A 22,348-nucleotide genomic window follows, 5' to 3' on the forward strand; every position below is an offset into this window, starting at 1 on the left:
CTTAAGTCCCCAAAATTAGAGACATAAACCAATCAAGTGCAAGTCAAAGATGAGAACTGAAGTCTGAGTCAACGACAAGTCTTTAACCAGTCAAGCATGAGTCAATGCTGAGTCTTTAAGAGATCAATGCTGAGTCTTTAAGAAATCAAGCGTGAGTCAATGCAGAGTCTTTTAGAGATCAAGCGTGAGTCAATGCAGAGTCTTTAAGAGATCAAACGTATGTCAGTGCTGAGTCTTTTAGAGATCAAGCATGAGTCAGTGCTGAGTCTTTAAGAGATCAAGTGATTCAGTGCTGAGTCTTTAAGAGATCAATGCTGTGTCTTTAAAAGATCAAGCGTGAGTCAATGCTGAGTCTTTAAGAGATCAAGAGTGAGTCAATGCTGGGTCTTTAAGAGATCAAGTGTGAGTCAATGCTGAGTCTTTAAGAGATCAAGCGTGAGTCAATGCAGAGTCTTTAGGAGATCAAGCGTGAGTCAGTGCTGAGTCTTTAAGAGATAAAGCGTGAGTCGGTGCTGAGTCTTTAAAAGATCAAGCGTGAATAAATGCTGAGTCTTTAAGAGATCAAGCGTAAGTCAATGCTGGGTCTTTAAGAGATCAAGCATGACTCAATGCTGAGTCTTTAAGAGATCAAGCGTGAGTCAATGCAGAGTCTTTAAGAGTTCAAGCCTAAGTCAATGCAGAGTCTTTAAGAGATCAGGTGTGAGTCAATGCTGAGTCTTTAAAAGATCAAGCGTGAGTCAATGCTGAGTCTTTAAGAGATCAATGCTGAGTCTTTAAAAGATCAAGCATGAGTCAATGCCGAGTTTTTAGGAGATCAATGCTGAGTCTTTAAGAGCTCAAGCGTGAGTCAATGCTGAGTTTTAAAAGATCAAACGTGAGTCAATGCTGAGTCCTCAACCAGTCTGGCATGAGTCAACTTTAAGAATATAAGAGATCAAGCGTGAGTCAATGCCGAGTCTTTAAGAGATCTATCATGAGTTAATGCTGAGTCTTTAACCAGTCAAGAGTGAGTCAACACTTAGCCTTTAATCAGTCAATTGTGAGTCAATGCTGAGTCTTTAAGAAATCTATCACAAATCTTTAACCAATCAAAATTGAGTTAGCACTGAGTCTTTGAAAAAGCCAATTATGAGTCAATGTTGAATATTTAAGAGATCTATAGTTACTCAGTGCTAAGTCTTTAAGAGATCTATCGTGAGTCAATGCTGGGTGTTTAACCAACTAAAAGTGAGTTAGCACTGAGTCTTTAACCAGTTTATTTAACTAATAAAGTCTAAGCCAACACTCAATCTTCATCAGATTAATTCTGAGTCAATACTGAGCCTTTAACCAATCAAATCTGATTAAAGACTGAAACTTGAACTAGGGATGCAACTGTACATTTCCTGATGGGTATGCAAGATCTTAGTTGGTCATAGATCATATGCTGCATGCCCTATTTTTGCGCCTCTGACTCGAACCAATCCATTCAAAGTAGAAAGTGAGACTTGAACAAATCAGATGTGAACCAAGGCCTCAAACAGTGTAGTGTGAGTCATGAACAAACCTTCAAATATCCAAGTGAGATATCAAATATCCAAAACTAATCAAGAACCAATCATGTGTGAGCAAAGAAATGTTTTTTTAACAAAAACATTTTAACCAATCAGAAAACAGCATTTATATAACATTCTTTATTTATTATGGAGATAAGCCAGGTGTCCCCACAAGGTTAAACTTGACTACATATTTACCCTAATATCTGAAACTGAGGGGTATTTACCCCAAAACCTGCACACACACACACACACACACACACACACACACACACGCACACGCACACCCACACACACACACAGACACACACACACACACACACACACACACACACACACACACACACACACACACACACACACACACACACACAAGGTTTACATAAGGTTTTATATCATAATCTATGTGTGTGTGTTTATTTAATTGGTCTGACACAAAAAGAACCCAATGCCCCAATTAGGGCTCAGTTTAGTGCAACCAGGTTAAACCAAAATCTGCTAATTCACTGAACACACACACACACACACACACACACACACACACACACACACACACACACACACAAACAAACAAACTAACACACAAACCTATACAAAGTTTGCATCACACATAAGGTGTAATATCAGAATCTGTGTGTGTGTGTGTGTGTGTGTGTGTGTGCGTGCGTGCGTGCGTGCGTGCGTGTGTGCGTGTGTGTGTGTGTGTGCTAATGCAATACAATGCAACACACAGGCACAGAATCTAGTCAAAAAGTTGTTTTTGTGCAGGATGTGGTGGGTATCTCAGCCCTGCCCTCGGCTGCAGGAAGTTCCACAGGCTACGTGATCGTCCACCATGTTTTTCCTGGGTCATGTAAAAAAATTCGGGCGATATTGGGCAGGGCTCACGTTCAGCTCCACATTAATTTCCCCACTCACTTGTCTCGTTCTGCGTTTGTTTAATCTGGACGCTGAAAGTTTCTTTCACACGAGCCAGCGATAAGTCTTTCCGACATCCACCCTGCAGAGCTCGTCGAGGAGCCTTCAGGGCACTCTGCTGACCTGCTGGTTCCTTCTCACACCATATTTATACACACAACCTGCACTCAATTTTCCACTGCTACACTCATGCAGGCATTGAACTCACAAACCCCAGGTGATAAATGCCTATGTGTGTTTGGGTTTTTTTTTTGTTTTGAAAAATATTGCGAGCCTGGGATTTTATTTTATTTTTTTCCATTTTAAAACTGAAAGTAAACTAAAGGTTTTCGCATTTTGAAAAATGAAATATAGTAAAAAAAATATATAAAAAATAGTACGTTTCCAATGTCTAGAATATTAAATATTTTAAATTCAAATGTTTGTTCTCCAGGTCCTGATTAAATATTCCATATTAAACTTATTTCGAGTTTACAGTTATTTACAAAATTACAAGTTTTTCTCAGTTGCTTTAGACCATTTTTTAGATTTGTTCGAAGCACTGACAATTTGCTTTAAACAAATTGCGAATGTTTTGTTCAATTCTTTACAGTTGCTTCAGATCGTTTCTCAGATCAGAAATGAAATTCCCAAAACGATTTGTTTAACCTCCACATTATGTTGTGCACATCATAAAAGAAATTTCTCGTTGCTTTGATCAAATTGCAAAAGCTTTGGTAAATACATTTAATCGATTGTGTACAAGTGTCTGCTGTTACTACATGATCAATTGTTACTGTCATGTTGGTCAAAATATATCATACTGCTTTCCCCTAGAATATTCTTAACCCCCAAAACATTTCGGCATCAGTTCATTGCATAAATCATCTTTTTTGTAAATGTGTCTTAAATTAATAAAATGTGCAGACGAATCTTGAACGTCACTAATGAAGGCGAGTGAAATGCATCAGATCAACCAATGATCAACAAGTTCTCTAAAACAGGTCAAAAGTAAATCTCGTGAACTTTCAGAGCAAAACAGAATGAAAATGGACGAACAACCAGGAAAGAACGAACGCTATTACAGTACAGTAAAAGTGTGAATCCGCTTGGAATGAACATTCCACATACAGTAATGTGAACATTTGTGCTGTTAAAATTCATAGATGCCAAACAGAAGAAATTCAGCCTTGTGCATTTTCACTTATTTTAATCCAAATCAGGAAAAACCGTGCGCCGTCATACAGACAACACGCCTAAACATTTTGACGATTTTGTTTGTGAACAGTAACAAAAGAAAAATGTTATTCTGAAGGCAATGAGATGTTCGTTGACACAAAAACTTACTTTTGAGAGATGAACTATGGATTTTGAGGAAATACAGCTGTTTTTTTTTTTTTTTAAGAAATCCAACGTGTTGTGCTGTTTGTAGAAATTGTTTGTTTTAATAAAACAAGTAAATTCAGGCACTGATGTAGACTGACTTGCAGCTCATCAATTCCTAACTTCTTAGTCAATAAGTAGGACGTGATGTTTCATGGCACATTTGGGTAAAAGATTTGGTGTTTGGAAAGACGTCCAACTTGCACACGAATAAGAAGACTGCGGTTTAGAGCAAAGCCAAAAGCAGAACAGATCCGAGAAGGTTCAAATTCGAGCGGTTTGATTCTAACGCTCGCATTGCAGCTAAAGCCGTGCAGCTGTTTCGTAGCCGTGTGCTGATTCAGCACAAACTCAGCCGGATCTCGAGTTCTGCGTGTTGACCCGAGGCCATGGCGCTCAAGCCTGCATGATAACGAGCTCCTGCACACATTTCCAGCACACAGAAGCACAGGCAGGAGGTATGCCAAGAGAAACAAGCCGTTAACTTTTCAACTTTGTGTGTGTGGTGTGTGTGTGTTTGTGTGTGTGTGTGTGTGTGTGTAGGGTGGGCATCGGCTACAATCAAGTCAAAATAAAAACTCTGAGCTGGGTGTGGACGCAGTCATGCTCTGGGACGTGACTGAACACAACGTGTTTCCTTTCCTCTTTTCTTTAATAAAGGAAAAGATTTCATCTATTAGGCATTACTCATTCAGAAATCGAAGAATATCTCCAACATCTACGTAGCGTGCCAAAGCGCCACGTCTCACAAAGCGTTCCTGCATTGTTCTTTCAAATCAGAGCAAAAAAACGTATTATGGATTTTTACCGTATTGTGGATTCAATCCAATCAAAAGGCTTTTGTACAAAAGGTATTGGGACACTTTACTTTTCCCCCATATGAGATTCTTCTCCGAACAGTTACCACAAACTTGGGGGCACACAATTGGAGGCAGTAGCATTACATTTTCACCTAAATTGGGAGATTCAAACCTGTTCCAGCATGACAATGCCCCTATGCACAAAGCCAGGTCTGCTTTACATGAGCTGGAGTGGAATATCCCCTGTTATAGAGCTCTGACCTTAACCCAGTTAAACACCTTTGGGATGAACTGAAATGGCACCCCAGTCCTCCTCACCTCACCTACATCAGTACCTGACTTTACCAGCACTCTTGTAGCTGAATGAGCACAAATCTTCACAAGCACACTCGTGGAACATCTTCCCAGAAGAGCGGAGGCTGTTTTAACGGTGGACACTGGATTATTTATTGTGCGTTTTGCAAATTAAGAGCCGCTATCTACATTAACATTTGCGGCATTTAGCAGACGCCCTTATCCAGAGCGACGTACAAAAGTGCTTTAGATCTTTAGTAATGAATAAATCTACACTGGTACACCAGATTACAAACTTAATATAAATATAACCCTAGAATTCTACAAACTTGGAAAGTGCTAATTTAAGTGTTTCAGGAAGAGGTAGGTCTTCAGTCGTCGTTGGAAGATAGTCAGGGACTCCGCTGTATGGACATCTAGGGAAAGTTCATTCCACCACCTTGGTGCCAGAACAGAGAAGAGCCTTGAAGTGTACTTACCTCTCATTCTGAGAGAAGGTGGTACCAGTCGAGCAGTGATGGAGGATCTCAGACAGCGTGGTGCAGTGCGAGATGTGATGAGGTCACAGGTAAGAGGCTATCTACATATGGTTCAATTTCAGAAAACATTCTTTCATAACATTACTTAGAGCAGCTCAAAAACCTCCCTAAGAACTTCGGAGAGGAAAAACCCAAGCGATAATGCTAACTGACGCCACTGACGAGAAAAACCAGAGCCTGTTAATGAAATTATGAGGCGGGTCCTCATAATTTCCTCATTATTTTTAATCTGTACGTATTTATTTTTTTTATTCAGTCAGTTAAAAGGAATTTCAGTTCTTATTCTGCATACAGATACCACTTGAGCAATGTTATAAGTTGTGTGTTTTATGAACATGTGTTTGTGTGGGTAATGGCAAGTAAAGAAGAACCCTCTCAATACTCAATAACACGTTTATTGCAAGTTGCTGGTGGTACAGTGTCCAACATTCCTGGTTCAGAGTTTACAGCAGACTTTGTGTTTGAGTTGTTGCGTAATTTTGCAGCATCATGATGGCTCAGTGGGTCCGAGCACCGGTCTGTTTATGTTAGACGCTCCTGGTTTGGAGGCTTGTTTTAGGTTAAATATTTGCTTTATAAGTACATAATGAAATGAAAGAAAGTTTTTAAGTAAAAGATAAACCTCTCACGAAAAAAAGCTTGCTTCATGCAAGGAGCCTGTGGCTCAGTGGGTTACATTCATGGGCAAGTGTACTGTATGTAAGAAAATCAAGGTTTAAGCCTGTGCTTGGTTTTTAGCTGCATGTATTCATGTGTAGGTATAAAGCAAAAGAGAACCCCACCTAAAGAAAAAGCAGGGCTGACAGGAAATGCTGGTGGCTCCATGTGTTAAAGCCCAATTAAGTGTGTGCTACAAAGTCAAGCACCATCCTATGGTGCCGCATGAACCTCCAGTGGGCAGCTGCTGAAAAGGTGTTTTTTTCTCCTTTATCTAGCTTTTCACATAAAGAAAGAAAAAACAGGTTGAGCCTCAAACCAGAGACTCCGCAAACGGAGAGCGTCCTCCTAGGGCACCATGCAGAATCAATACGGCCACTGTAAAGATTTTTCTTGCATTATTTATTTATTTATATATTAACCTATTTACATATGCCCTTTTTTTTTTCTTAGCCTTCTGCAGAAAGCTAGCTCCATAAAGATATGCTTTAAATGGGTTGGAGTGGAAGATCTTATGTAGCCTGCTATAAAGCTCCAACCCTACTGAAGCTTCCTCACCTCACCTACATCAGTACCTGACTTTGTAATGCCCTTGTGGCTGAATGAGCACAAATCTCCAAGAGTACACTCCAAAAGCTAGTACAACATCTTCCCAAAAGAATGGAGATTATTCTAAGAGCAAATGGAGGCTAAATGTGGAATGGGATGTTCATAAAGCACATACAAATGTGTCCACAAACTTTATCCTTTTTAACTTGTCCATATAGTGTCCCCTAGGCTAATACTATACTATACTATACTATACTATACTATACTATACTATACTGTACAATATAATATAATATAATATAATATAATATAATATAATATAAGGTTTTTGATTATTGAGGTTAGATGACTTGATTTAGATAGAGTCATAATTATGTCAACAGAAACTCTTCATTAGCATAGTAGGACACGTGTGTGTGTGTGTGTGTGTGTGTGTGTGTGTGTGTGTGTGTGTGTGTGTGTGTGTGTGTGTGTGTGTGTGTGTGTGTGTGTGTGTGTCTGTAAGCTAACCTTTGTAGAATATCACAAATGAAAAAGAGGTTAACCATTTGGATGACTAACATACACACAAAACATTCTGGATGAGGGTTTGTGTAGAAAGAAGTGTGTGTGTGTGTGTGTGTGTGTGTGTGTGTGTGTGTGTGTGTGTGTGTGTGTGTGTGTGTGTGTGTGTGTGTGTGTGTGTGTGTGTGTGTGTGTGAGAGAGAGAGAGAGAGAGAATTCACTTCCTCCCACCTCAGCTAAATGTCCCACACAGCTCCACACTGAGTCTTTGGGAAAGCGATAGCCGGCCAGCCTGATTACAGCGCGGTCTCATGCCGGTGTGCACTGAGAGCAAAGTATTGCTTATAAAACCTAAAATAAACATTAATGCAATGATAGCACAGGTGGAAAAAAGATCTGATTCCAGCCTTAAGGAAGCAAACATTCTCCAGGCAGAGAAAAAGTTGTGAATTTTGGTTCAGAGCTGAAAGACCGATCTCAGGACAAATTTGTTTTGGTTTTAGGAATGATTGTCCATACCCCAGCCAGGCATAACTTTATAACATTATAACATTATGAGCAGTGAAGTAAATAACACTCATTATCTCTTCATCATGGCACCTGTTAGTGGGAGGGATATATTAGGCAGCAAGTGCACATTCTGTCCTCAAATTTGACGTGTTCGAAACAGGAAAAATGGGCGAGCGTAAAGATTTGAGCAAGTTTATGATGACAAATTGTGATGGTTAGACGACTGGTTTAGAGAATCTCCAAAACTGCAGCTCTTGTGGGATGTTCCTGGTCTGTTTGTCTGTTATATCGGTAGGAGAATGCTGAGGATGGAGCTGCCAGGCAGGAGGAAAAGAGAAAGGCCAAGGAGGAGATTTATGGATGTGGTAAGGGGAAGACATGCAGGTAGTTGGTTTGAAAGAGGCGGATGTTCTATAGAGGACAGAGTGGTATGGAGACGGATGATCCTCTGTGGAGACCGAAAAGGAGCAACAGAAAGAAGAAAATGCCCCAAAGGTCAAAGTGTTTTGTTTATAACATGAATGTTCAATAATACATCTTTTAGTTGGTGAAGAAGATATTAATTTACATTATTTGGCAGAGGAACTAACCAGACGAACCAGGGCAATAACATTTATTTAATTCAGATATTTAGGCAGTTATGGGGTTAAGGGCCTTGTTTAGAGGCCCAGAAGTGGTAGTTTGGTGTCACTGGAATTTATAGAAGATTAAACTGAGAAAAGCGACACTTTAATGGTAGCTTGTTAACATGCAACCTTTCAGTGCTTCACTGTAATCGTTTTGACCTCAGTGAAAAAGTGGTAGGAATCTTTCCCGCCTTCTCTCCCGAGGCCTGAGCTCTTCATTCCTCCAAACGGCAGGTTTAGATCTCGGATCAGCCAGCAGTTGGTCCACACTAACCCAGCCTGGAGCTGCCTCGCAACTCGGTGAACGCGGCCCACGTCTCGTGACCACACAACAGCCGACAGGCCGTAGCGCACCCCGTTCGCCCGGGTTATCACTTCCTGTTCCGTGTCGAACGCCGTCACACAGGTCACCGGGCCGAATATCTCCTCCTGCATCACAGCAGAGGAGTCTGATACGCCTGAGATCACTGTCGGCAGCATGAAGAACCCGGATGCATTCCGAGGCGGGAGAGTGAGAGCGTCGACTCCCTCGCCGCAGTGCACCTCACCTCCCTCGGCCCTTGCCAGAGCCACGTAACTCCGAACCTGAAACCAGAACCCGACAACCGGCCAAAGATCTTATGTAGCTTTATCCTGGTGGCGTTTTTGAATGTAAGCAGCACATTAATAACATAAAGAAAATACGAAAAGTTTTTTCACACAGTGCAGTCATGGAAAAACCCTTTGAACATTTTCCGATGTTTTTCAAGCTCAAAGTACTGCTTAGGAAATCTAAAGTAAATATTAAAAGAATGTGTGTGTGTGTGTGTGTGTGTGTGGGGGGGGGGTCACGTGAAGAAATTCTCATCTTTCTGGATGAAACCAGCTTGAAGAAACAACATGTTACAGGCTGAGGGAAAGCTACAGACTTTGAACTTACGACTTTAGACCTGTCACTTTTAACTATATAACTGACTCCATGTTAACTGGTCAGATTTATTAGCTAGAAATAAAATTAGCATTCTGAAATACTATACGTTTATCCATTAATTAACTAGTTTCTTTGAACCTGGAACTGCACCACATAGAATAAAAGGTATACCACAGTTACTTCTCTCCATCAAGGTGCTTAAATCATCCCATTTGATACCTTATAATGTTTAGACTTTCAGTTATCGATGCTTTGCTAGCTGCTGTAGCTAGACGGATGCTGGCTGCTGTAGCTGAACCTGCTGTATTAATGTAGCGAGGGTAAACTCTTGCTAACAAAACAAAAGGTACAAATAAAGTAAAGTAAATATATGTTAAAAAAAAATTTATTTGGCTCATTAGAATTATTGATTGATCTTTTATGAGTTAATACAGACAAAATGTGTGGTTTCTGGAGGATTACTAGCGAGATGAATGCTAATGTCAAGTTTAACATCTGAAGTAACATTAGCACTGATTTCATTGTACTAGTTTTAGTGTATTCTGGCTCAGGTAACTATCTGTATGGTGTTCACATGTTCTCTCCGTTTTTATGTGGGCTTCCACCAGTTTTTCTCGGTTTCCTCCGCTAATTTAGCTACATTAAATCACCCTAGGGGTGTGAATGAGAGTGTGCGTTTGTGCGAACGTTGCCATGTGAGGCACGTTGTATTCCTTGGGAATGACACCCATGAACCTTCACGTGAATAAAGTGCTTACTGAAGGCGAATAAATAACAGAATGAGTAATAGGATCAAAAGTTGCTTTCATACTAGAGATATTTTGAATTCCTGAATAAAGTGGGTGTATGTTTGCTATCACTGAAACGATCGAAAAACCAATGAGTCACTGCCTGTGTGTGAGAACGAACTCAATATAAATTAATTAATTACGATATTGTCCGACCTTCTTTAAGTGCTCCAAGCTCACAAGTGCCCCATTGTGGTTGGAGGGGTCAAAGGGCGTGCCGGTTTTCCACTGGCGAGCCGCCTCTACAAACTTTGCTAGGAATTGTGGGTAAATGCTTCGCTCCACAAAAATCCTGCTGGTACAGAGACAAATCTCACCCTGGAGAAAGAAAAAAATGAAGATGAGGGTAACCCCAGCAGGGAATGAGCACCTCCTTGTGGCAGCATGTAACACTGTACAATCATCAGTACCTTGTTACACAGAATTTAACTGTTTTTTTTGTTTTGTTTTTTTATGTAATTGAAGTACAGATTTTTCATTTTCATTCATATTTCCTGAAAAATGTATATAAATATAGAAAACTGATGTCCAATCGAGATTTTTCTAGCTAACTTCAGCAAGCCACGGTATAACGACAAATAACGCGTGCTGTAAAAACGTCTTTGTGTCACAGAGAGATTTTTCATCATCTGTAGATGAAATAAATAAAAAGTCTTGCAGAGCACTGGTACTAAAATTAGCATGGAATTTTTCAAGGAGGTCAGGGACAAGATTGTAGACCTGCACAAGGCTGGAATGGGCTACAAGACCATCAGCAAGAAGCTCGGTGAGAAAGATACCAATGTTGGCACGATAATTTAAAAATTGTAGAAATACAAGATCAGTCAATCGCCCTCCCTCTGGAGCTCCATGCAAAATCTCACCTCATGGGGTAAGGATGATTCTGAGAAAGGTGAAGGATACGCCCAGAATTACACAGGAGGAACTTGTTAATGATCTCAAGGGAGCTGCGACCACAGTCAGCAAAAACCATCGGTAACACACTGAGGTCCTTCTGCTCCAGAATGCACATGAACAGGCCTGTCTAAAGTTTGCTGATGAACACCTAAATGATTCAGAGAAGGCTTGAAACAATGTGATGTGGTCATGTGAGAACAATTTGAGTTCTTTGGCATTAACTCGACTTGCCATTTTTTAGAATCAGAGAAATGCTGAATATGACTCCAAGAACACCATTGCTACTGTCACACATGGAGGAGGAAACATACTGCTTTGGGGCTGCTTCTTCACAGGGTACAGGAAGACTTCACCACATGAAAGAGGCCATGCGCTGTAGAATCTTGGTTGAGAACCTCCAGGCCTCGGCCAGAACACTGTAGATGGGTAGTGGACGGGTCTTCCAGCATAACAATGACCCAAAACATACAGCCAAGGCAACAATCTGATGGTCTTGTAGCCTATTCCAGCCTTATGCAGGTCTACAATCTCATCCCTGACGTCTTTTGACAGCTCTTTGGTCTTTCCCATGGTGGTGGAGAGGTTTGAATGGAAGAGGTTGATTAAGAACTTTCTTAAAGAGACAGGACTAATTTGGGTGTGTGGGAGTTTTTGCTAATTTGGTACGGGATCAAATGTTTATTTAATTTGAGCAAATATAAATTAATTATTAATAATAACCTTTCTTTTGATGTTTTTTCATGTTGTTTTTTTTTTATATCACTCTCTTTTATAATAAACCTACCATAACAATTCTAGACTGTTCATTTCTTTGTTAGGGGGTAAACTCACAAAATCAGCAGGGGATCAAATATTTATTTCCTCCACTGTACTTGACTTTACCTGTCCACATTTGGCTATTGTTGCTTTGATTGACAAGAGAGAAAGAGTATGCTTATCTCTCCTGTACACAAAATGCAGCCAATCATGTTCCCTCGTCTCTCCACATCGTCAGGATTCAAACTTGCGACTTTTGTTGTTGCCGCCAATATCAACTAAATCTAAGTAGGGGTGCAACGATACACTCTGATCCCAATTCAGTTCGATTTAACGATACCGGCTTCATGATTCTATTCGAGGTGATACTCAGAAAAAAAATCAGCAGGAAAGAAAAATGACGGTGTGTCTTATTTGATCTCTGAATCATAAACAATGCAAAACATTTTCATTTTTGTCTGTAGAAAACCTTCTAAATAAATATACGATAGGTTCACTGTATCGTAAATAAATAAATGTAAAAATTCACTCAAAACAATCAATTAAAATAGAATGAACTCCGTAAGCAGCACCTGATGCGCAAATTATTATGAATTAGAGCTCCAAAGTCGGCTAAAATGGCACAATGCCTTTCCTGGACACTGTAGATTGTTCAGTGTTGCTTAAAAACGAATAAAGTACTTGTTTGAAGTACGTGAAGCACACGTGTGTACGTGGCTGAGTTCTTCACATTCTAGTGCATCACGATGCATCGAGTTCCAAATCAATGATCGATACTATACAGTAGATATTACAATTGTATTGTACTGATCTATTATTACTAAACAGGGTTTCTAAATGATATTGTGCAGTAAAAGAATGAGCTCATTGGCCGGTTTGTGTAAGAGACCTCACCTGATTGGAGAAGCTGGAGCGCACGGTGGTGCTGATGCACTGCTCAAGGTCAGCATCGGCGAACACCACAGCTGGATTTTTTCCTCCGAGCTCCAGAGAGAGTTTCTTGCAGTAGGGGGCGCTGCGCTCTGTTATCACTTTAGCTGTAGCCGTGCTGCCCGTAAATGAAATCAAAGGCACATCAGGGTGAGACACGATGGCATCGCCTGCACGCGGCCCTGTACCAAACACTACATTCACAACTCCTGGTGGGAAACCTGTACGCGTACACACACACACACACACGCACACACACACAGAAATAGTACATACAAATGCATTACATAAATATACATTAACATTAATTATTAATAAGGTAAAACAAAAAAAAGAAACTCTGATAAAAATGGTAAATTTTCTGCCTGTTTTTTTCCTTTTAAACCCCAAAATATGCCCACAAGGACATTTTTTATGTTTGTTAATGAGAAAGCTGTCTGAAGTATAAATTTTCTAAAGAGATTCCTGAGAATTCCTGACTGGGCCACAAACATCCAGAGACTGAAAAAAAATCCAAAACAAAGTAAGTGATCAGCGCCCCCTGGTGGCCTACACTGCATTCTAAATCATTTTCATTTGTACAACGCTTTTAAAAATGGACATTGTCTCAAAGCAGCTTTACAGAGATAAAATATACTATAAAGATGTATAAACGAATGTATAAGTTAAGTGTCTATAAGCTCTTAGCATTGTAAGTTTATCCTAAATGAGTGAGGTAGTGGAGAATGCAAGGAAAAACTCCCTGAGACTGCATGAGGAAGAAACTTTGAGAGGAACCAGATTCAAAAGGAAACCTGTCCTCATCACCGAATATCCATCCATTACAGTTCTATCATCGCTGAGGTGTGCTCAAGTTCTCGAGTTGCTCATGGATCTTTTTAATTTTAATTCTGAGACTAGAAGTGATGTTGATAAGAAATATTTCAGTTGGACCACACACACACACACACACACACACTCCTCACCAGCCTCCTCCAGCAGTTTGCACATCATCCAGGCAGTAACTGAGGTCACCTCACTAGGTTTGGCCACCACTGTGTTCCCTGTAGCCACAGCAGGAGCAATTTTCCAGGTAAGGAGATACAGAGGCAGGTTCCAAGGACTGATCAGACCAGCTGTTAAGAAATAAAAGTCTAATTTCACCTCTGTCTATCGCTCCCTTTCATGCATAAACAAATACACACATCATTATGAACTTACCCACTCCTACAGGGCAGCGCACAGTGTAATTGATGCAGCCCATGTGGTCCATCTGGCTGCAGTCGGTCGTGTGGTGTTGCATAGACGAAGCAAAGAATCGGAAGTTGTACACGGCACGTGGGATATCGACATTTCGGGCAAAGCTTATCGTCTTCCCTGAGTCAGAAAAGAAGTGGTGACAGATGGGATTTATAAAAAAGTGTTTTATATATAAACTAGGAAACCCAAACCTGTTCAAGTATGGCAATGCAGCTGTACATGGAGCCAGTTCTATGCTTTACATGGGTTAGAGTGGAAGATCTCCTGCTACAGAACTCTGACCTCAACCCTACTGAACATCTTTGGGATGAATGTGTATGCTGACTGCACCCCAGGCCTCCTCACCTCACCTACATCAGTATCTGACTTTACCAACACCCTTGTGGTGGATGAGCACACATCTTTATAAGCACACTCCAAAATCTAGTGGAACATCTTCCCAGAAGAGTGAAGGTTATTATAAGAGCAAACAGGGACTACATGTGGAAAAGGATGTTGAAATTTTCTGGAAGTATTCCTGAGCCCATGTTGTGATTTCCATTACAGTAGCATTCCTGTATGCAGTGCCGTCTAGGGGCCTGAAGATCACTAACATCCAGTATGGTTTTCCGGCCTTGACCCTTACGCACAGAGATTGTTCCAGAATCTCTGAATCTTTGCATGATATTATGCACTGTAGATGATGATAACTTCAAACTCATTGCAATTCTTCTTTGAGAAACTCCTTTCTGATTTTGCTCCACTATTTTTCGCCGCATCATTGGGGGAATTGGTGATCCTCTGCAAATCCTGACTTCTGAGAGACACTGCCACCCTGAGAGGCTCTTTTTATACCCAATTATGTTGCCAGTTGACCTAATAAGTTGCAAATTGGTCCTCCAGCTGTTCCTTATATGTACATTTATCTTTTCCCGCCTCATAGATACCTGTCCCCACTTTTTTGTAGTGTGTAGCTCTTGTGAAATCCAAAATGAGCCAATATTTGGCATGACATTTTAAAATGTCTCACTTTCAACATTTGATATGTTTCTATATTCTATTGTGAATAAAATATAAGTTTATGAGATTTGTAAATTATTGCATTCCTTTTTTATTCACAATTTGTACAGTGTCCCAACTTTTTTGGAATCGGGTTTGTATATATATATATATAAATATATTTACTGTATGTGTGTGTGTGTGTGTGTGTGTGTGTGTGTGTGTGTGTGTGTGTGTGTGTGTGTGTGTGTGTGGTGTGTGTGCAGTATTACCTTGATCTTTAGACTCTGCCTGCGCAAAATCCTCCAGACGAGCTTCTATCAGATCGGCAAGTTTATTCAAAACTTGAGCTCTTTCTGCCGGACTCGTGGAAGACCAGCCAGGAAACGCTTCTTTAGCGGCCTTCACCGCCGCCACCACCTTCAATTACACACACAATTTTAATGCCACAAAAGCTTCACAGCCGGGTACACAGAATATGAAGTGTATAACACTATATGACCTTTTCTTTGCAGTGGCATATTAGAGGCAGTGAACATTAGCACCGATCTGTTAGTATAAAACCATTCAGTCACCTTGATATGAAAAGTTATCAGGCTTCATGCATCATACACACATTACAAAAAGTATATTTCTATATCGATCTGACACCAGTGTCTTGGCAGGTTGGCATTTGTATTACGATGCATAGTTTTTAACATATTTGCATCAGTAAAAAAATATTTATTTATATATAATTATTAGTAGATGCGCAATACATTTATTATTTACAAAGTGACCAATATTTGATATGTAAATTGATTTCTCGTCGCTAAACTGTTTCTCGCGCGCGTTCACTAAGCAGGAGGTAGCAGAGCTGAAGATGTTGAGGTTTCATTGGACAGGATTAGAAATGAGTTTATTAGAGGGACAGCGCATGTAGGACGTTTTGGAGACAAGGTGAGGGAGGCGAGATTTGGACATGCGCAGAGGAGGGACATGGGGTATATCGGAAAAGAGGAAGGCCAAGGAGGACGCTCATGGATGAGGGAAGACATGCAGGTAGTTGGGTTGAAAGAGGCAGATGTAGAGGACAGGGGGGAATGGAGACGGATGATCTGCTGTGGTGAAGAAGAAGAATCGTATCGCATTGTGTTGAATCCAATTGAAATCGGATCGCACTGCGAAATTCTCGACTTAATGTTTATGACTCATTATACACATACTGTAGTCTTCTATTTAACTACTGCATGTTTTTCTCACTTAGTTGTGCTTGAACTCTGAGCACAAACTTTTTAATCATTATCTCCAGAAGAACAAGGGCAAAGAGCGTTGGACTGAAATGCTGCGTCATGACTCCAGAGCGAAAACGCTTTAATAACTCTGCTGCTTTCGTCCACACAGGTGCTGACAAACGACTCAAAATAGGTGATTACACCCAAACAAAGTCGCCAATTCTCATAGGCACTCCAGAGAGAAATCTGATGAGAAGGGTTTAGTTTGGGGAACATACAGTATGTGTATCTCACATAACCTCTTTTTATAGCTGAAGATGAGCAGAAAAGCATCCTAGAAAGCCAGGATCCACTCCTGTCAGTCAAAAACAAGGAAATAAGGCTACTGAGGCATCTTGGTTGATTCTTTTCTGCTCATCATGACTGTAAAGAGTGGTTATGTGTGAAAATCCTAGATCAGCAGTTTCTGGAAATCAAACCAAATGGAGCCTTAACCTGTAATAAACATGACTGTATGCATTGTGCTTTTTCAAATCTAATAGTTAATTCGATATCCATTAACGTCTTCATCGATCTATCTACACTACATGGACATACATTTGTGGACACCTGACTAGAAGATTGGTATGTGCCTTTTGAACATCCCATTCCATATCTAGTCCCCAGTTATATTAACCTCCAGATTTTTTGTGAGATTCTTTCAGCAACAAAGAGCATTAGTGAAGTCAGGTACTGATGTAGGTGAAAAGGTGAGGAGGACTGGGGTGCGGATCACATTCCTCCCAAAGGTGTTCATTAGGGTTGAGCTCTATAGCAGGAGATCTTCCATTCTATCACATGTAAAGCATATCTTCATGCTGGAACGGGTTTGGGTCTCCTAGTTCAAGTGAAGGGAAAATGGAAAAAATTGAATGCGACTACATCCAAAGACGTGCTGTACAATTTTCTGCCTCCAAGTTTGTGGTAACAGTTTGGAAGCACATACGGATAGAAAAGTCCGGTGTCCCAATACTTGTGTCAAAGTATTTTTGAATATAATAAGTAAATATTGCAGGGAACTGAAACAAAAGGACCTCAACTTATTCGTTACTTGTTCTTAAAGATGATTTTAGGCAACGGCCAATTATATTGAATTCCATATTTCTGTTTTTATTTGTTGTGCATTCGTTTTAAACAAATATATAATGTTTCTATTATGACAGCATTTTATGTATAATTTGCAAAAAAAATAAAAAATTATGCATAAAAAAACAACAACTTTTAAATCAAAACAGCTAAAACGATCATTTTTCTTATTATACTACATATTTCTCCTGATTTCTACTGATTGGTCGCAAGGTGTCGATTAATATTATACAGTATCAATTTTATCGATCCATCCACAACTCCATGAAGTATCTGTATCTCTCGTGTTGGTAATAAAACCAGCAGTGCAACAGTCCTGTAGCTATAATTTGACAGGTGTTAAATTCCACACCTGACAGCAGGACACTTGTTATACTGCTGAAGTAATAAGTGCACCACTGGAGCATGCAGCTGTACAAATACATATTTATTTTATAAGCAACTAAACATTCCTCATACAAGCTGATCATCAGAGATGCAACCGAACGAGATCTAAACCAAAATAAACCAGCAGACTGTCTGATCTAAATCTGTCCCATCTCTCACACTTTTCACTTTCCTGTAGGTCAGGGGTGCTGCTCACCTCATCCACACCGCTGTCTGGGACTCTGCAGTAAAGTTCTCCAGTGGATGGATCATACGAGTCCACATGCCTAGAGCAGGGCACAAACTTCCCACCGATGTAATTCTCCAGCACGAGATTTACGGACATGATGGTTTTTCTTTTAGTTCTCTAACAGTGTAACTGCAGCACAAACACAGCAGTGAGAAACGTGCACTGAAATGCTCCAGGTTTTTCTGTGGACCAATGGAAATGTTGCCAGATTGTACAGTTTTATTTAGTTAGGAAAATCGTAAAGTAGATAAGGATTTACAAAGTGCTTATACTACTGGTGAAACGTTTGCTTTCATAGCAAAAGAATCAGTATTAGCCAGCATTTATTAATGCATTAATATTCATGCGGTAGCTGATTGAATGCATGAATTTATTAATGGAGAACATGTGACTTTTTAATCTTAGTGAAACAAATTTGTTTCTTGATGTACAAAAAATGATATGAAGTTTTATTACATAAAAACTGAACGATGTTCACTGGTGGAAACATTGCTGATTGTTGTAAACACTGGAGACTCATTCCACTCATGTTAAACAATCATCATTTTATCTAATACAATCAGGTTTTAGATTATGTGAAGCATCTACTACGTTCCTCAAAATCCCAGTGGATTTGCCTGGCAGCTGGAACTACTAGCTGAACCGTTGCCATAGAAAATGAATTCTCTGACCAATCAGATTTGAGAAGTCAATACTAATGCAACACAACCCCAATTCCAAAAAATAGTTGGTACACTGTGTAAAATGTAAATAAAGACACAGATTTGCAAATCTCATTAATTCGTATTCTATTCACAAATAAACAAACAAAACAAAACATATACCATTTTAAAGAAAAAAACGTCAAAACGTCTCGAAAAGTTTGGGACAGGACCCTGTGTAGCATCATGTCTTCTGTCCGTATACATCTGGGGAACTGAGCAGATTTGCAGTTGCTGATGTTTTGGGAGAGGAATGTTTTCCCATATGTGTGTCTGATACAGGATTCTATCTGTTCAACAGTTCTGGGTGTCCTTTGTTGTGTTTTTCGTTCCTGATGCACAAAATCTTTTAAAATGGTGAAATGTCTAGACTGCATGCAGGTTAGTTCAGCACACGGACTCTTCTACTATGAAGTCATGCTATTGTAATGGATGCAATATGCGGTTGGCATCGTCTTGCTCAAATATGCAAATAAACAATAGTAAACAACATAGTAAACAATCTGACATGTTTACTAAGTTCTTTTATGAATGATATATGGGTTTATGAGATTTTGCATCATTGCATTGTTTTTATTCACATTTTCCCAACTTTTTTGGAATTGGAATGTAGAATATATATTTTATTTTGTTCATTGCTCAGCTGTGGTTTAGTTATGATTTCTGGTTTTAGGGTCAAGGGCATAGCAACTGGGAGGTGGTAGCTCAGTGATTAAGGCATTGTCATCTCACTCAGAAGGTTACAAATTCAAATTTGCCCTTGAGCAAGGCCCTTAATCCTCAGGTATCTGCTCAGGTAAGTCCCTCTGGATAAGGATGTCTGCCAAATGTAAATGGACAGTCGCTAACAGTATGAATAACCAGTAAACACAGGCATATTAACTGATTGGTAGACATTAAAATGTAATCACTTACAAATTCATCAAATTGAGATAAATTTTAATCCTTTATGTGAAAAGGGGGAGACGAATCAGCATCAACCACTTTTCCAGACTTTGAATATATACTAGCTTTAAAATTAATCAATCCAATCTGGCAACCAGGGAGATCCATTCAGGCTTTTCACTCATCACAAGTGATTTCATAATCAAAAGTTTAATAATTAACCAAAGGTTCATTGCACTTGAGTTACAGTTCAGTGTGTAAATAAAATAGCTAAGACTCAAAATGCTAAACTTTAGAATTTATAGAGAAGAAGGACCATAGCTCATGAAATGCACAATGGGGAAGTGGCAGCTCTGTGATGTTGGAAGTGTTATTGGAAGGCCCCGGTTTTCAATCCCAGCACCACCATTGTGCCACTGCTGGACCCTTGAACAAAGCCCTTATCTACTCAGTTGTAAGCCACTGTGGAAAAGGGTGTTGCCAAATGCTGTAAATGTAATACCAAGACTTGTACTGTGACATTTTGGTAATATTTATGGAAGTAGTCCAGGGCAAATTAGGTCTTCAGGACAGAGGACATTGCAGTTGATCAAACTGGAACAACTGTTTAAAGCTCCAATAATGTAAGTACCAACTACAGCTTGATGCACTATTGTTGAGTTTTTTTCTCAGTTGCTTTGGAACGTCTCCGAAACAATATGCAGATTTCGCATTCACCACTTATCATTCGTCTTTTTTCTTACTTGCTGTCTGAAAAACGGATTAAGATGAAATGGGTGTGTAGAACAGTTCGTGCCAGTCCATGCCATGTCAATTACTTCCTTTATACACCATTCAAAGAATCCCAGGAGTCGTGCAGCCGTTTCTCATGATTTTATTTCAGTCTCAAAAAAGCATTCATGATTTTTGAACAAGTTCGCCTTCGAATCAACCCATACAACGGTTTTAAATAAGCTGCACTGCTGCCAGAGGTTCTCAGCAGTTCATACACAGGTTCCTCAGCCCCTCATGCCCACCACTGTACTATTAGAACCCTGACCAAAGTGCTCCTAGACCATGTTTAATTCCCTCTGTCTCCGCTATGATCTGTTTAGTGTTCCCTCCGATTCGGTGCACAGATGTTTTGTGTGTAGCTCCTGAGGAGGAGAGTCAGCCACAGGATCAGCAGCAGCAATGGATATGAGAATAAGTTGTTTTGATACATCAGTGGTATATGCATATTACTATATTCTGTACTATAATGTCAAAAGCCCTTGAAGAATAATTAATAAATAACCTCAGAGAAAAAAAAAAATGCACCCTAAAAGCATCTCATCCCATCCAGGATGAACTCCCCTTTTTATTTTACTACCAGATTATTAGTCAAATTAAGATGAAAATTAAGCTACATAAAATAATAAAACCCTCAAAGAGCGTTTTCAGTGTAAACACACTGTACTTGTGAGGTGTTCAACAGCCACTTATGAAAAAATGAATGGAATCGAAGGCATGCAGAAGCCGAGCCTGTGGCTGGAAACCGTGTCCCATTGCAAGAGTTGACAGAGGATGAAGATGAAGATGTGATAGTGTGTGTGACGTCCAGGTTCTGGGTGGAATTGCACTTCTGTTCAGTGGCTCCTCGGGCCAGTCAGCATGTTCTGAAGGATCTGAGTGCAGCTGCAGTTTATTCTTTGATCTACAATGGAAGAAATGCATATTTAGACCGACAAACCTATAGAAGCGTAGAGGTAGCAACATTTCAATGTAAAATGCAAAACGGCAATGCAACATACATTATAACACTGAATTAAAAAAAATATACAAACGTAAAAGACGTGAACATAAAACCATTAGTGCAACACACCTATTCACGATGTCCTTTCTTTAAAATTATTCATTATTTTTATACATCTAAGTAATGACTAAACATTTGCTCAAATCAAGCACCAAAATCCAAATGGTGCACGCATACGGCAATTAAAACCGTCCGTGTGGAAACATAACAAAAGGTTTCGTTTGGTGTCCTGATCATTTCCGTAATTCCACAGGTGCTCAATAGGGTTCATTGTCTGGAGATATACTTAGCCACTCAATCAACTTCACCTTCCTCAGCAAGTCAGTTGTCATCTTGGTGGTGTGTTTTTGGAGTCATCATGTTGGAAAGCTGCCATTCGGTCCAGTTTCTGAACTGAGGGCATCATGTTCTGCCTCAGAATGTCACAGTACATGTTGGAATCCATGTTTCCCTCAATAAACCACAGCTTTTCTTGGTTCTCCTCACCAGGGTGTCACCACACATGCTGAACTCCATCTGAGCCAAACAAGTTGATCTTCATCTCATCAGACCACAGGACATGGTTCCAGTAATTCATGCTCTTGGACAGATTGTGTTCAGCAAACTGTTTGTGGACTTTCTTGTGAGCAGCTTCAGAAGAGGCTTTCTTGATTCAGGACGACGGCCTGCAAACCGACTTGTTGCAGTGTGAGGCGTCTGGTCTGAGCACTGACAAGTGGACCTTCTGCAACCTCTAAAGCAACACTGCAGCACTCATGCGTCTGTTTTTCGAGGCAGCTTCTGCACCTGACGCACAGCACGAGGACTTGACTTCTTTGATGGACCCTTGCGAGGTTTGTTCAGAGTGGAACCCGTCTCGGAAAACCTCTGTATGACCAGGACCGCTGTACTGTAACTCAGTTTCAGGGTGATACTGATCTTCTTACAGCCTCTGCATCTTAGTGGAGAGCAAATATGATAGTGTAGAGGTGCTTTGTTGGTGAAACAGCTGGTGATTTGGGTAAAATTGAGGGCAAACTCAACCAGCATGGCGACCACAGCATTTTGCAGCAAGATGCCATCCCATAATATGTTTTCCAACAGGACAATGACCCCAAACACACCTCTAGGTTATGTAACAGCTATTTGTCTAAGAAGGAGTGAGATGGAGTGCTGCATCAGATGAAATGGCCTCCAAAATCACCCGATCCAAAACCGTTTGAGATGGTTTGAGGAAGTCGGATCGGAGAGTGAAGGAAAAG

General features: G+C 40.1%; 2 protein-coding genes across 2 annotated transcripts in view; both read right to left on the reverse strand.

The window, feature by feature from the left end:
• Positions 1-8,159: 8,159 nt before the first annotated feature.
• On the reverse strand, positions 8,160-18,129 carry aldh8a1 (aldehyde dehydrogenase 8 family, member A1). Its single transcript, XM_083520950.1, has 7 exons — positions 17,715-18,129; positions 15,065-15,212; positions 13,776-13,931; positions 13,541-13,690; positions 12,540-12,796; positions 10,149-10,310; positions 8,160-8,879 (listed from the first exon to the last, which is right to left on the reverse strand). Exons 1-7 carry the CDS (start codon positions 17,841-17,843, stop codon positions 8,427-8,429), a joined length of 1,455 nt encoding a protein of 484 aa, XP_083377076.1. The 5' UTR covers positions 17,844-18,129; the 3' UTR covers positions 8,160-8,426.
• Positions 18,130-20,191: 2,062 nt separating this feature from the next.
• hbs1l (HBS1-like translational GTPase) overlaps positions 20,192-22,348 on the reverse strand; it is a 46,324-nt gene continuing 44,167 nt past the window's right edge. The window contains exon 18 of the mRNA XM_083520908.1: positions 20,192-21,008. Within this exon, the coding sequence (XP_083377034.1) occupies positions 20,997-21,008 (12 nt within the window). The 3' untranslated portion in view covers positions 20,192-20,996. The remainder of the gene's footprint in view (positions 21,009-22,348) is intronic.

Source organism: Silurus aristotelis, assembly GCF_946808225.1.
Source record: "Silurus aristotelis genome assembly, chromosome: 19".
In the NCBI taxonomy this organism is placed as follows: Eukaryota; Metazoa; Chordata; class Actinopteri; order Siluriformes; family Siluridae; genus Silurus; species Silurus aristotelis.